General features: G+C 36.7%; 1 protein-coding gene across 1 annotated transcript in view; it reads right to left on the reverse strand.

Moving 5' to 3' along the window:
• Positions 1-1,145: 1,145 nt before the first annotated feature.
• Positions 1,146-14,972, reverse strand: part of MALRD1 (MAM and LDL receptor class A domain containing 1) — a 230,646-nt gene continuing 216,819 nt past the window's right edge. Inside the window, exons 36-40 of the mRNA XM_058018380.1 lie at positions 12,489-12,571; positions 12,306-12,396; positions 3,841-3,916; positions 2,149-2,205; positions 1,146-1,411 (exon numbers count right to left, since the gene is read on the reverse strand). Coding sequence (XP_057874363.1) covers positions 1,310-1,411; positions 2,149-2,205; positions 3,841-3,916; positions 12,306-12,396; positions 12,489-12,571 — 409 coding nt within the window. The 3' untranslated portion in view covers positions 1,146-1,309. The remainder of the gene's footprint in view (positions 1,412-2,148; positions 2,206-3,840; positions 3,917-12,305; positions 12,397-12,488; positions 12,572-14,972) is intronic.

Here is a 14,972-nt window from a genome sequence, read left to right on the forward strand (position 1 = left end):
CTGTGTCCCCAGTTAAAAAAAATACATAGATATGTAGAAAGATATATACATATATAGAAAGGTATATAGGTTATGGTTATTCTACAAAGAAAACCCAAACCAAGAAACCCTGTGTATGATGGAATGAAGGCAGGCATCAGTATGCTTTTCTGTCTGGAGTCCCAAAAGTCTAATAAATGTCAAGCAATTCTGATTTCCTTGAGTAAAGGTATTAACAGAGACACCATCTACAGTGCAGATGTCTGTTTTTATGCAATTTGTAGGAGTTTAGTAACTTTCAGACTTGCCAATGGGTTTAGAATTAAGCAGGCTGTGGAAATACAGTAAGGGAGAAAACACAAGCACAGCAGGAACACTTAAGCCTTCAAGCTAAAAATGATGATCATGTAATGCAAGTGGGTATTATGGAAGATGACATTTTGTCGGGTTATTTAAAGTGTAAACACTGTTAGGAGCTATGCCGGCACCACAGAGGATGACAATCGAAATCTCAAGGCGCTCCAGAATTGTTCCCCAATATCTTTCTCATGGAGGCATGGGCTGACATAAGTCTTAACTGTGTGGGAGGCCTACCTATTCAGCAGAAATGTGGTTTCCTGAACATGCCAGTTTCCACCCTCTGACAACCACTAAGCTAAATTTATCAGAGCACTGTGGTCAGAACTACAGAACTGTGGAGCTGACCGGAGGGAAATTTGGTCAGATATAACTATCACGGTTAATATTAAAAATATTTTTTTAAAATAAATTCATATAATGGTGCATCACATAGATGAATCACATGCTGAGCCAATATTCAAATCTATGATTCATGACCACTCTCGATTTAGTTTGATATGTTTCCAATTTTATAATGACTTTTATTTTGCTTCTGCATCTTGGAACGCTAATAGAGTCAGTTAAAATCCCTTTCTAATGCAAAATTACAGAAATATTTAAGTCATCGTTTTTCAAATAATGGACATAAAATTATGATTCCCAAACACAAAGAATCTGGATTAGATTAAACATTTTATTAACCTACTAGAATTTAAACTGTATAAATGTAAAATGAATTCATAGTTATAATTATCAATCTCTTTCTACGCCAACAGAAATGACAGAAGGCAATATGTAATTATGGTTTACTTATGTATGGATTGCAGTTTCAAAATAAATTTACTTTCTAAATGTAATTGTTTTAATAAGAGTTATTCTGTGATGAGTTATTAATTCATATTGCATATACTACGGTATCATGACACCCTTCCAGATTTTATAACAAATCTTTAGGCAAAGAGTTACAATCACTATTGATCCTGCATTGTGTTTAAGTTTTCAAGGAGCTACATAATTTTTCCATGTCTTCTGCTGCTACACCATAGAGGGGATTCGGAAAAGAAGTGGCATTCCCATTTTCATTAAACGGATACTAAAAGAAAAAAAAAAAAAGAAATTTAATATCAATTTAATATCCAAGTGATTCAATTATTTTTTTAAATGCACATACAAATGGTTTTAGATTCAATATAGAAATAACATATTAAAGAAAACTATAAAATCTTGAAACATTTTTAGACCAGACTTTCAGCTAAATAAAGTTAGCATAGATCCACCAAAACCATTGCCTACTACGTGCCCCTGATCAAGTAATTTAACCTACTTCTGCATCTGTTTCCACCTTTTTTCCCTTGTCTCCAGAGCCCTTGCTTCAATATACATTTAACATTATATTAGGCAATCTGTGTACAATAGTGTAATTGCAGTGGGTCACTACTTTTGGTACACGGCATTGTAATTTCCTTTTATTCATGGAAATGGTTATCATTTCTTTGATTGAAAAATTATAAGAAAATAGATAATATGAACCTTTCCTTCAGGAAAGGATTTCAGTAATTCTAAGCATTTTCTTCAGCATCTGCCCAGACTGAAAGTTACTGCTTTAGTGTAGGGTGTACCAAGTAGCTATGAAGAGCCACACTACTAGAATTATTATTATGAGGTCCTTGCCAACCCATTCAGCCCCAGTCATCTTTCTCAGATTTCCAGAGGTGCTAACAGTACAAGTAGGAGTAAGCCATTGACTTTAAGTGACATTTTCCTCTTTCCTCTGCAAATGAATTTCCTTTTCTAGTCCAACCCACATCCTAGAAATATATTATTACATACCTCATGCCATGGAGAAACACTGATTTGAACAGCAGATGAGATGGCATACCTAGGAGACTATAAAAAGAAAAAAACTGCTTCAGAATATTTTTAGTGAGCTGAAAAGAATATATTCTGCCATGTGGTGCCTGTGTAACACACTCTATGGATCCAAAATTATGAGGCAGCATTATGAGCAAGAGTAGAGCTATGCTAAGCCCACAGGATTTTTGTGTTCAGGAAGGTACAGGAGAACTGTTCTTTATGAAGCTCAGAGACTCCCACTAGGGCATAACTTGCGAGTATTCAGCTGGAGACAACAGCTTTTGCTCACATTCTGTCATCTCTTTTGATTGATGATACACCATTCAGATTTAAGTCTCATCAGACTTGGAGAAAACTCATAATGCCTGTTTTCTTTTAAAAAGAGAAATTAACGTAAACACGTATTTTCCCAGTTTTAGAGAAAATAGAGGAAGTTCTGGTACATGGCTGGACTTCAATCACGATGCCTGGGGCTGTCTTCCATGAAAATGTCTCTCCTGACTCTGTGCTTCTGTTTTTCAACTTGCTATTAAATGAAGCCTGTCAGGAATCTATTTTAACTAAAATAAAAATGTCCTGATGAATTGGACATGATTGTGATGGGAATATTTCCAACTTGGAGCTCTCACAAACTCCAACCTATAAGTGAATTCATTTGATCTAATGTCTCTAAAATCAGGTGTAAGGACCTTTTTACAGAAAGTAAATGGCATGTCAGAGTTAATCCTATTCAAAGCTGCAGTGGAATCTTATATTATTGACTGTGCAAAGGACAATCTTTATTTTCTATTTCAAATCAAGCCTAGCTCTTTCAATGCTAATAAGGGTAGTATCAAAATGAGGGCAGGAAGGATATTTTAAATTTTTTTCGTGTTTTTTTTTCTTCCAAGGTTCTTCGTCTTAATTATAAACAAAATATCAGATATACTTTCATTTAATCAATAATTTATTCCTTGTTAAGTTTAGGACATGATTTTTACTTATCATTCTAATTTGAGAATTAAATCTTGCCTTTAATTCTTTTCTCTGTAATACATTCACTTTTAAATACATATTTTATGCAAAAGTTTCTTTGTTACTCTATCAGTTTCTTAATTCTGTTCGAGAAAGGGTACTAGGGCAATGTGTGGCCAATTGCTTGTTTAGTGTCAAGGTGAATTTTACAGTGATGGAAATTGTGATCTATGTTTAAGGTACTGGGGAGTACTAAAAACTCCTTTATTAAAGTTAAGTGAGTGTGCAAAGGCAACTTGGTTGCCAAATCATGCATTTTATGTTTTTATTGTTGTTGATGTGTTTCTTTTGTTGTGTGTTTGCTTTGTTGGATGGTTTTTCTTGATTTTGTTTGTTTGTTTATTTTCCAGGTACAAAAGGAGATGAGTCCCAGCGAGTTTATTCTTATCTAAGTGGGGGAAATATTTAATCCAAAATACTTTTTTTCCTCCAAATCCTCAGCCAAAGTCATGATAATTATAAACACTGAGAGGTTGTCAAAACTGAGCTGACTTCAACTATTACTGTGTTGTTTTGAAAATGCATTGGAACTGATCTGAGTATTGAGTTAATTTCTAATTGTCACTTATTAAATAGCATTCTCTCAGGGATTACATTCTTTTAATGGAATACTATTTGAGGACTTCCTCAAATACGTTTTTCTGAACGGCTTACCTTTACTTTCCCAGATGATCTAAGGTCTTTGTACAATGGATTGGCAAATGAAGAAATAGCACTTTTCTGCACTTTCCTTGGGAAGTCAAACAAGAAAAAAAAAAAAGGAAAAAACACCATATCACACAGGTCATCAAAGAACCAAACAGATTAAAATTCAAAAGACTTGAGTCCAAAAAAATTGGAGGCTATATATATTTACAACTGAGCTCTACTGAAATTAATGAAATTAAACCAATATTCTGGATAAATAATGTCTAGGCTAAAATAAAAATTTTTCATATGTTGCTTCAAAAAATATATATGCTTCTGGATATGCATAGAACTATTTAGTATTTATAAAATGCAGGTATGGTGCTATACATTAAATCAAACATGAGATTACTTTAAAAGTTGCATTCCTATAATTTCTTTGCATGGAATGAGATCATGTTCTTCCTGTATTTTGCTATCACACTGACAATTCAGTGATTAACATGGTCTTAGGCTCCAAGTTCAAGAGCACCTTAGTTATTTCATTGTTATAAGTACTCCACTTTTCCAATTAATTGGGAAAGAACATGCATTTTGGGTCAAAATCATCAGCATCTGTTTTAAAGCTATACAAGCTTTTTCCACCCATATCTTTTTCTACAAAGACAGGAACAAATAATCACTTGAGGTATTGAAATACAAATTTTTCACTAATTAATACAATGCCTCAAACAATTTATAATAGAGTATTAGGACAAATTTTGCTATTTATGAATCTCATGTCCATTACCTCATCTGGAGATTTAAAGTTGATAGAGGTCTTCACATGCCCCATTTCTTTCTAGAAGCACTTATGACCTGTGCAGTTAATCAGATTTATTCTGCAAAAGCAGAATGGGCATGGAACATGCTGCCTAGATCTAATTTTTTTTCCCTAATAGATGACTAGTTGTTAATATTCCACCTTGCTTGAAATCACAGAATCATGGACTCATTAATGTTGGAAGAGAACTGTAAGATCACTGAGTCCAACCTTTGACTGATCACCACCTCTTCAGCTGGACTAAGTGCCATGTCCAGCCCCTTCCACCTCCAGGTTTGGTGACTCCACCTCCATTGGCACTCTGTTCCAATGCTTAACAACCCTTTTGATAAATAAATTCTTCCTGATGTCCAGCCTGAAGTTCCCTAGCACAGCTTGAGGCCATGTCCTCTTGTCCTGGCACTCATTCCTTGGAGAAGGGACTCACCCTCTCCTGGCCACAATCTCCTGCCTCAGGCAGTTATAGAGAGCAGTAAGGTCTCCCCCAACCCTTCTTTTCTTTTTGCAGGCAAAACACTTCCTGCTCCCTCAGTTGCTCCTCATAGGAATTAATTTCTACACCCTTCACCAGCTTTGTTGCTCCGGACTCTCTCCAGCGCCTCAATGTCTTTGTTATAGTGAGATGCCCAGAATCATCAAAGCTGTTCCAATACTACATAAAAAGCAACAGATGTATTAGTTAAAATTACTGAAGAATGAAGCAGAAGCTTATCTTTGCTTCTGAAGTGATGCATGTATTTCTTTGGGGTTGTATCCACAGTCTTTATGCCTTGTGTACATAAAAATCTGCATGAACAGTGTTCTAAGACAAAAATTTTCCCTAAAGCTTCCCATCAGCCTTGATGATGGAGAAATAAATTTTTTTGTCTGTTTCTGTGTGTGTTTCTGTTCCAAAGCTGCTCCTGCAGGTGGTTGAAGCTATGTCTCCCCAGAATCTGATAGACAGGCTCTGTGTTTCTGGGGTAGGCAGGACTGAGGGGACAAGAGCAGCCACAGGAGCACAGCCCACAGAGATGTAGGGAAGGGAAGCTGTTCCTCAGTGGGAACCACGGAGGAGACACATTGAATAATTTCTGTCACAAATAGCTAAAACCAGAATGGCTGAATGGGAGGAAAACACAAGTTAAGGCACAGAGATATTCTACCCTATGAATTAAATCAGTGCAAGAAACTAAATTTGAATTTTATTCTAAACCAGACATGTCTCCCTAAAATATTTCACAAGACTGTCAGAAAATAATTGCTTCTAATGCCAGTCTCATAATTTATTTTGATTACCTGACACAACAATGGGGAGAGCTGAATATTTGAACCTGTTAATTTTTTCATTTGGTCTAATCTTAACTGTAATAAATAATGATATTCTGACTCATTTAGTTTGCTTAGTGAAGCAGTGAAAGTTTATTTATATGCCTACTAAGTGTATATTTTCATCCCAGTCCTCCTGAATGAAGTCCAGAAAATGTGTACAAAATTTATTTTTTACTCTAAATATGAAAGCATGGTTCACAAAATATAAGGCCAGAAGCAAACTAAGATGAGAAGTTTTTAAGGAGTTTGGCTCTGCTTCTAAACTAGTGCCCAGAGGGCCACACTTGCATGCCTTAATTTTGGTGCCTCATTGAGACCTCACAAACCAACTGTATGGCCTAAAAGCATGATATGGAATTAAACAAATCATTTCTCTTTAGAGTCAGTTGAGACACTTCCAGAGGGCAACACAGGTCACACAATTCTCAGTGTGAACCACCCTTCCTGTGCCAGTAGCAAATGGTAAGGACAGGGATTGGTCTGATTCTTTTTCATCACTCCTTTAAACTCGAGCAGTTTGTGCAGGACACATACACAGCTTACTGGGCAAGAGCATGCTCAGCACTTGGGTCTGTCCTGAGGGCAGGAGGGTGCTGAACACAGATCTCCAGCTTCCTCTGCAAGGAGGAGAACTAACCAGAAGGACACTGGGCCAAACTGTGGGCACCTAACTGAGTGCTGGCCAAGTTCTTCAACAACACATTTTTGGCTACTGTGGTGAAATCAGTCCTGTCTATGTCTCAAACAATAAAATTGAGTCCAGCAGATTTCAGGTGTCTTCCCCTCTAGATCTAAATCATGAAAAGCATATGTATTGGTCACTGAATCTTAGGGATTATGGGAATTTTATGGTCCAAAAGATGAGCACTGCTTGAATTTATGCACCAGAAACTTAGGTGGAAAATGAAATTTCTCAATTTCACTCCTGCTCTTACGAACATTTTTGTCAAAATTCAAAAGCCACCTTGAATATACTACCTTATATAACTTATGCTACACATACATACACCGTATATAAACACAGATTCATACATATGATATATGTAGGTACATGTAGATTCATCCATAGATATGTGTTCATTCATACAAACTTATATATATGGTTATCCCTGTTTGTGAATGTAGCAAGCAATACTTTCTAAAGGATATCAATAGATGGCCTTAAAATGTCTAAAATATTTTCAAATTACTTAAAAGGCCTTAAAGAATTTGTAAGAGAAAGTTTAATCACATGTTTGCACAAGTGCTGTAATCTATCAATTTGATGAGGTAGCAACTGCAGTAAAAAAAGTAAAAAAAAAAAAAGTAAAAAAAAAGTAAAAAATACTCAAATATGTGTGTAAGGTAGTGTAGAGAGAACTGGGTTTTCTAACAAAACCAGAAATGCCACAATAGGAATGGAGAGAATTAATCATCTTAGGCTGAGGTAACATTAGGCATAGCTTTACAAGTTCATCTGCATTCCTTAGTAGCAAAAACTACTGATTGTCAGAGGTTTCTCCACTACAATTTCACAAAGACAGGAAGAAGTTTTATGCTCCACAAAAAACCCACCAGCATATAAAGAGTCTGCTGTGTAACATCATTCTTGTTAATGAAAATTAAAGTATCTAGATTTCTTTTTTTTTTTTTTTGGATGCAAGAGCTCATAATTTTGTACTTTCTTTCATACAGAACACAGATTCTTAGGAAATACAATGCTGGAGGAATGCTTATCATCTGATCCATAACAACAATGACAAAGTCCTAGTAGACCAAAGATTTAATTACAATAAGGCTACTAATTAAAATAATCCCTTAAAAGAATTTTTATAGGTGTGCTAAAGCTGCAGTTCTTAAGAGAAACTAAAACTCAAGATCTTAATTTCCAAAGCATGTCTAAAATCTTTTCAACTAAATTTAGGTTTGCTGAAGTAAGCTATATTTTGCACATCCCATACAAGGAGGCATGATGCAAGGAGAGAAGACTTTCCAGAAGCTGCATCTAAAATAATGTACAAGCCACTTGGATGTTTGATTTGACTGTTAATGTGCTCTATGGGTTTCCTAAGTCTTCACTTCATATCTTTTGAGTCACTTTGGGGAAGTAATTTTTTTTTTTTTTAAATTAAGTCACTCTTTTGCAACTTTCATCTTCGTCATCTTGAAGGCTGCAGACTACAGAGACTGGTTGTGCCTCAGTGTGTTTCCTTCCGTTTCTGTGCTGTCCTTCCTATGTGTGGTGATCATCAGATGTAACATTTCAGAAAAACTGAAAACTTCTGAGAACAGCATTTTACCCTACAGAGGAATCAATGGATTTGGATAGCAGCATTGGACTAGCACAACAATTCCCAACCAACATTTATGGCTAATGCTTCCAAATTTTGGTTTACTCTTTCCCATAAAACTGCGCATTTTTCTCCCATTATACATGAACTGTATTTGTCTCTGTTCCAGTTCACAAGCTGAAAACCATTCACTAAATGTCATTATGCTGTCATTCTGTTTATCTCTTTGGGATATAGGAACAGAGGCACAGCCAGCAATGACCTCTGGCAGCCCCTCCGATCTGTTTGGAGAGATTCCCTTGGAATATACCACCCATTCCTTCACACCAGACCTCCAGAAGGGTATGGTCTGACTGCAGAAAGTCTGGCAGCAGAAACTGGGAATCATCGTACTTGTAAGTAAGCCTTAACTATGGAGAAAGACTAAAGCACTGAGCTTGTTTACCCTAAAGAAAGCAGCCTGTAAGGAGGCATGACAACTGCCTTCAAGAACAGAAAAAGCTTCCTGCAAGGAGGAAGGGAATGATCTGTTATTGCCCATGGTGAATAGATATGAACTTAAATGATAAACAGACATATCAGCAGTTGGAATATAACTTTCTAACAGCAAACTTCTTTCTACCCAAGGTACCAATATAGCCTGAGGATGCCATCAAATTCATGTTGCTGGAGGTTTTTAAATGTGAACTCAGGAGTGATAGATTTGAGTCTGTGATGTGGCAGGATGAAAAATGGCCTCTGTGGGCCCTTTCTTTACATGATTTTCTATCATTTTAAAATGCTTTCTCATAAGACCCCAGTTTTTCACTCTTTTCCTTGTGTGGCAAGATACATTGTTATATGCTTTGGAAAATTTAATGTTCTGTGTTCATTAAGATTGACAGAACTGATAATAGCTGTGGTGCATTGGCCTTGCAGTGGATGGCACAGTTCAGGAACAGGAAAGAAGCAACCTGAAATGATCCAGGGATGTTGACTGATGTGGAGGCAGTAGTAAAAAGGCATAACTTTGCTGGACAGAAAGTCACTTACTTTTCATACTCTCACATTTCAAATTACAATGAAGCATTAGAAGGCAGCTGCAAAAGAGTGGAAGCTAAAATGAAGCTTTGCGTCTATTTGGTCAACAAGGACAGATGTTACTGATGGAGTGGAGCAACTGGCAGCCTTCCCTTCTGGATTAGGGAACATCATGTCTGCAGTGCAAACAGGAATGAGAGAAACTCACAAGCTTCTCTGATTTGGGGCTTCTATACAAAGGTTTCACATATCCCCAGCTGGGGCTGGGAAGTATCTGACATATCTGAATGCTGTCATGGCAATGAAGTATGCTGCTGCCAAGCCATGGAAAGCTGCTTTTGTCCATTAGGAAGTAAACTTACATGATGAATTCCAGTAACTCCAACTCAGTAACAGGAGTGATTAAAGCCTGCAGATCAGAAACTAAATTCTGCAAAGGAGAAGGAGATAGAAAAGGGGAAGCAGAGCATCCATTCTGGTTTGAAGGAAAGGAAAAAAGCACTGTTATTGTTTCCAAAGAAGAAGAGGGACAAATGTGACTTAGGTTCTCACTGCTGTTAGTGACAAATTTTCAGCTGGCAATCACCTAAGGGATACTCAGCCTATCCCTACTGCCTCTTACCTGGTTTTCTGATGAAAAAAAAAAGAATTGTATTGGACTCTTAAGCTTCTCCAGCTCTTGTGCACATTCCTGTACTATATTCCCTGAGACTTAGATGGACCTACACAACATTTTAAGATGTCATGGGAGCTAACACCTACAACTCCTAATGTTCTCCTTTGGAGAACCATCTGCCACTGCCTGCATGGGTGGGTCTATATAGTAAAGCAACAGGACACTAACAGAAATTACATAAAAATAGCAAGCAAAAGAATTTATCAAAAAGTAGTAAATGTGGCCTCAAGCATGTGAAAGCTTTGCTAGATTGACTCCAGTGCCTAATGACTTTATGAAAACAATATGGCTCAGGAGGGCTAAAAGCAGACAGAAGTGAAAACCAACTGTAGGTAACTATAATATATGTGCCAGTAAAATCCTCTCATTCATCAAATCCCTTGAAAAAAATCAGGAGTAAAATCTCATGCCTCTGTGTGGTGCTGTCACATTGTACATTTTACAGACTTATGCAAACACAAGTCACTTCTTCTTATAAAGCTTTATCCTAAAGATCCAAACCTCAGTACATTAACATTGGCTGCATTTTGACTTGTCACTTCTGATTACTGATTAAGCAGTTCAGGAATAACTTGCCTTAATTTACTTCTATGTTTCCAGCTGTGATTTTTATATACCAAATCATGGTAGGCACTAGGTAGTTGAAGAGGAAGAACCTGGATGAACTTATCTTCTCAAATTCAAAATTTCAGATTTCATTGTTTTCACAATTTCAAACAAATTGCAATTTATTAGCTAATTTTTTTTCTTAGGAAGATGCCTAAAAAAGCATTTTGACTTACATGTTAAGTAGACTGTGACTGAAAACAAGGAAAATAAAAAATATTTTTTTAATAATTATTAATGTGGGCAAAATGATTTGACAATCTCAGTTTATAATAGATAAAATTTGTAGTCACAAAAATTTCCATCATCATAACTTACCTTTCTGGAAGCTTTAATGAAAACAATCAAGACCAGAATAAGCTTTGTTTTGTAAGCTTGTCTAATCCTCTCTTTCACAGCTCTGGTTCTCTACATGTCAGGGCTGTGGGATATTCTTAGAGCCATACTAAGAAGATGCTCATTCATCCCTGTTTTATACCTAATAGGACCATATTGCTTAGTATCATACTGCAACAGGGTAGAAAAAAGACTACTTTTTTTTGGTAGAATAAGTAATTATAAGAAAAGAAAAAATTATTCCTTAAATATAGATTTATGGGTAAAAGAGATGTGAATGGCAGTGCAGTAACCTTTGAGTAGACATTTATGAAAGAAAAACATAGAGGGAGTGTTGAATGAGAGCACAGAAGTAGTAGTGGAGGAAACGAGAATATTTTTTGAATTAAAACACTATCAAACATGTTTTGAGAAATTAAACTCTTTTTTCAAAGATAAATATTGAAATGACAAAAATAAAAATGCAGCAGCTCTTACAATAGAAGTAATCTTGCACTTCTGAAGTGCTTTTCCATATGTGTGCCTTGGCAGGTTGTATTAATGTGAATGAATTAAATCTTAAAGCCCTGTGAAATCAGATAAGGAAATGTTATTCCTGCTTTCAAGAAGAGGAAGATGTAAGGAAAGCAGGTGAAGCTATGCACTCAATTAACAGAAGCACAACCAATAAAGGTTTCTGCTTCAACATTTTGTTCTGTGTCCACAGACAGCTCTACCTGTCAGGGGAGCATGCAGATAGGAGACGTGTCAGCAGCAATAATGTCAGGACAGCAGTCTGCACAGTTTAGTAGATACTTTGGGAGATAACAACATCCCCAAAGAGAGGGAAGTCTATAGCAGAGAACAAGTTTAAAGGAAAAGAGACAGCTTTGAAGATGAATTCTGGAGAAGAAAATGAAGGGCAAGGAAAATCTAACAGCACAAAAATGGACAAGGAAATGTGCAACAGGAATTGCTGAAAGGGAGGAAGGGACAGTGCTGGGTACTTGCTGGCAGAGAAGGATCTAGCAGAATAAGTTGAGAGGTAGGCAGAGAAGCAATACAGAGGTTAGAGTAAAATAAACAAGGAGGAGAGAAAAAGCAGAGATTATCGAAGGAGAGAAAAAGCAGAGATTATCAGAGGGATGGCAGGTAGGGCTTGTAAATATATCTGTGAAATACTGAATTGTCAGTTGAAGGCATATCCTAAAAACCTCTAAATTTTATAATTCAAGAATATTCATACAATGCCACAATCAAAACATTCTAGGCAATCAAGCCATTGCTCATTGTTTCCAGACTGGGGCCCACTAAGGTCAGCTTTTGTTGCAAAGTTATGTTCTCTGCTTAGTGTTTCGTATGAAGGCAGACTGTAGGGAAATTCAAAACTGAAACCAATGAGCCTGGGCAGCTGGCCATTGCTCTGTGCCACATTTGTGTCTGCTATATGCAAAATAAAAGTTTTACTTACATTTCTGGCACTTTCTTCTTCGAAAGAAAATACAAGGCAGCAACTGTAATTTTAATCAGTAAGAAGCCGATACCCAATCCAATCCAAATATCTGCAAAATCAGAGCAATCAAAGACAGAAATAAGTAAAATGAAAGACTCAAAGGATGAATTGAAAGACATTACTTTCTCTTTACAGACTTACCATTTTGGAGGGGACTTGAAGTTGGAGTCTGAAGAGGCTTAGCACTTATGTGGCAACGGTTTCCTTTCCATCCTTTTCCACATCTGTAATAAAACAAGAATTTTTGAAGAAAGGAGGGGAAAGGATCATAAACAGTGATGAGCACGCAGGAAAGGCCAAAGTTTTGAGCACTTTTGCCAGTGACTAAAGCTTATCCAGGAATCACAAAGAGCAGCATCAAAGTTAATATAATGGAATCTAAGTGAGAAATACACAAAGAAAACTAAGAGAAAAAAAAAAATTAAGTTCAAAGATTAGAATTGGCTTCCTTTTCCATAATGCCATGATATTGTTCTCTCACAGCAAAAGAAATGTGACCAGTTTCCATATATCCCCCATGTGAGGGTTAAATACATATCTGAGTTGAGGGACTGGGACCCTAATATAGAGAAAGACACACAATTAGAATATGAGAAAAATCTTTTTCTCCTGTCATCTAATTTTTTCTCTTGTTTTTCTAATTGATTTTTTTTTGTAAAAATGGTACCTCTCCAACAAATGCCTTGTCAAAACCAAAGCTTCACTTGAATGCAGCCATGTAAAATTATTCCAAAGTTTCTGTTTGGTAAAATTCAGTCTTGAATTGAAGTTACCAAAATATAAAATATCTGACACAAGATTTGCTGTTTTGATTTACACTTGTTGCTTAATGGTTAATCAAATTCAATAAAAAGGACTATATCATTTGTCACTTTAATTTGCCTCAATTAAGCTTTTGTCTACTTGCTTTTATCGTGGCCTTCTGTCTCCATGAGAATGAAGGGGCCCTGCACACCTCGGTAAGACACATGCAATTTGGGGAATTTCAAAATAGCTGCAGCATAAAGGGTTGTCAGGGGGATGGTCACACACTGACATCTAAATTTCAGGCACCCCACATGGTGTTTGAACCCCATCCTGAGTGTATTGATGGAATGACTTCTACCAGCTTTCCAATTATATGCATGGCTGTTGATTTATGAGCTTCATAAATTTTAAACATTTTTTTAGAAATGTGTATCAGGAAGAAGTGATGGTAGTAGTCCAGTTTCAGTCCTAGTAATGTCAAATGCATGGAAAATTCTTTTCACCTCTTATTCTTTCTTTACAGTTTCATAAACTATTAATGTGGGCTGGAATGCACATTGAGATGCTTGCTAACTCTAACATCACATTTTTTTTCCATAGTCATCACTTTTTAAAATGTAATTTTGAAATTTTAGTTGCCTCTCCTTAAATATATAGCCTGAAACCTTACATATACACAATTAAATCTTTTTATTAAGCTTCTTTAATTTGAACATGTGAGAGAGGACTTCATGCCATTTGCCATAGTTTAGCACAAGGTACTGCCCACATGCCTTGCCCTAGCAGCTGCACAGTGAGGCATTTCAGAGGGACAGGAATGCTTCATTTTCCCAGAAAATGACTTAGGAGTGCTGAATGTAGGAAGAGGAAGGGTGGGGTGACAGAGAAGCAAGAATCTGTAGCTGCAATGATAACTAGAATCCTTAAAGGATCAAGGCATGTTAGAAACCAGATTGATATCCCAGTTTCAGACATGACAGGAAGGTGACTTCACCAAAGACCAAAAGAGACTGATGCACAATTTATTGCAATTCAGTCTATGGTTAAAAAATTCTGGGCAGAGACTATGCCAGAAAGGAAGTACCAGCTCTACTCAAATACAGAGGGCAGAGGGAGATTTTATTTAACCCATTTACACCACAGATGGGTTTTCTGTGGTTAAAGGGTTACGTTATTCAAGGTTACTAATTGATAAACTAACAAATCCTAGCTTTAGAAATTAGAGCCAGTAGTATATTCTGACATGCTAAGTCTAAAGAAAAAATGGTATTTCAGCTGACAGCTCTGGCTGAGCTGGAAACCCTTTGTATTCAGTGACTGAAAATACCTGGTCTCTTCAATCCTCCTTCTTCTTCAGCATACTACAAAAAATCGTGTTATTCATGAGCTGCTCTTTTATGCAGACTGATGATCTTATAAAAATGTCAAATTGCAGCTGGGCTGACACCAAGCTCTGTGGATCCATGTAGAAACATTGCAATCTGCTGGTAATCACCCATCAAAAGACTTTTCTGATTGCTCTCAATTGTATAATTCCCTTTCTCCCTGTTTGCCAGATATTCTGTTGAACTAGATATGCTTTTAACCAAAATTGGCCTCTTTCTTGTCACTGCAGGACTTACTTGGCTGTAAAAGAAAGAATAAGAACACAGATTTGCAGCTGTGCCCAAGCACTACTCAGAGTGGCAAGGAGAGGTGCCATTTGCTGGTTTGGAGGCATCAGGACATAACTCAGAGCTGCAAAGAGGCAGTTCATAAAGCAGGTGTGGTACTGGTAGGACTGTAGGAAAGTTCTACTATACAGAAATATCTAAATATACCTTCATATGCTGTGCTTCCATTTATTGATGGAGTATTTCCCCGTATCCATGCTATGTT

This window comes from Melospiza georgiana, chromosome 1, assembly GCF_028018845.1.
Source record: "Melospiza georgiana isolate bMelGeo1 chromosome 1, bMelGeo1.pri, whole genome shotgun sequence".
In the NCBI taxonomy this organism is placed as follows: domain Eukaryota; kingdom Metazoa; phylum Chordata; class Aves; order Passeriformes; family Passerellidae; genus Melospiza; species Melospiza georgiana.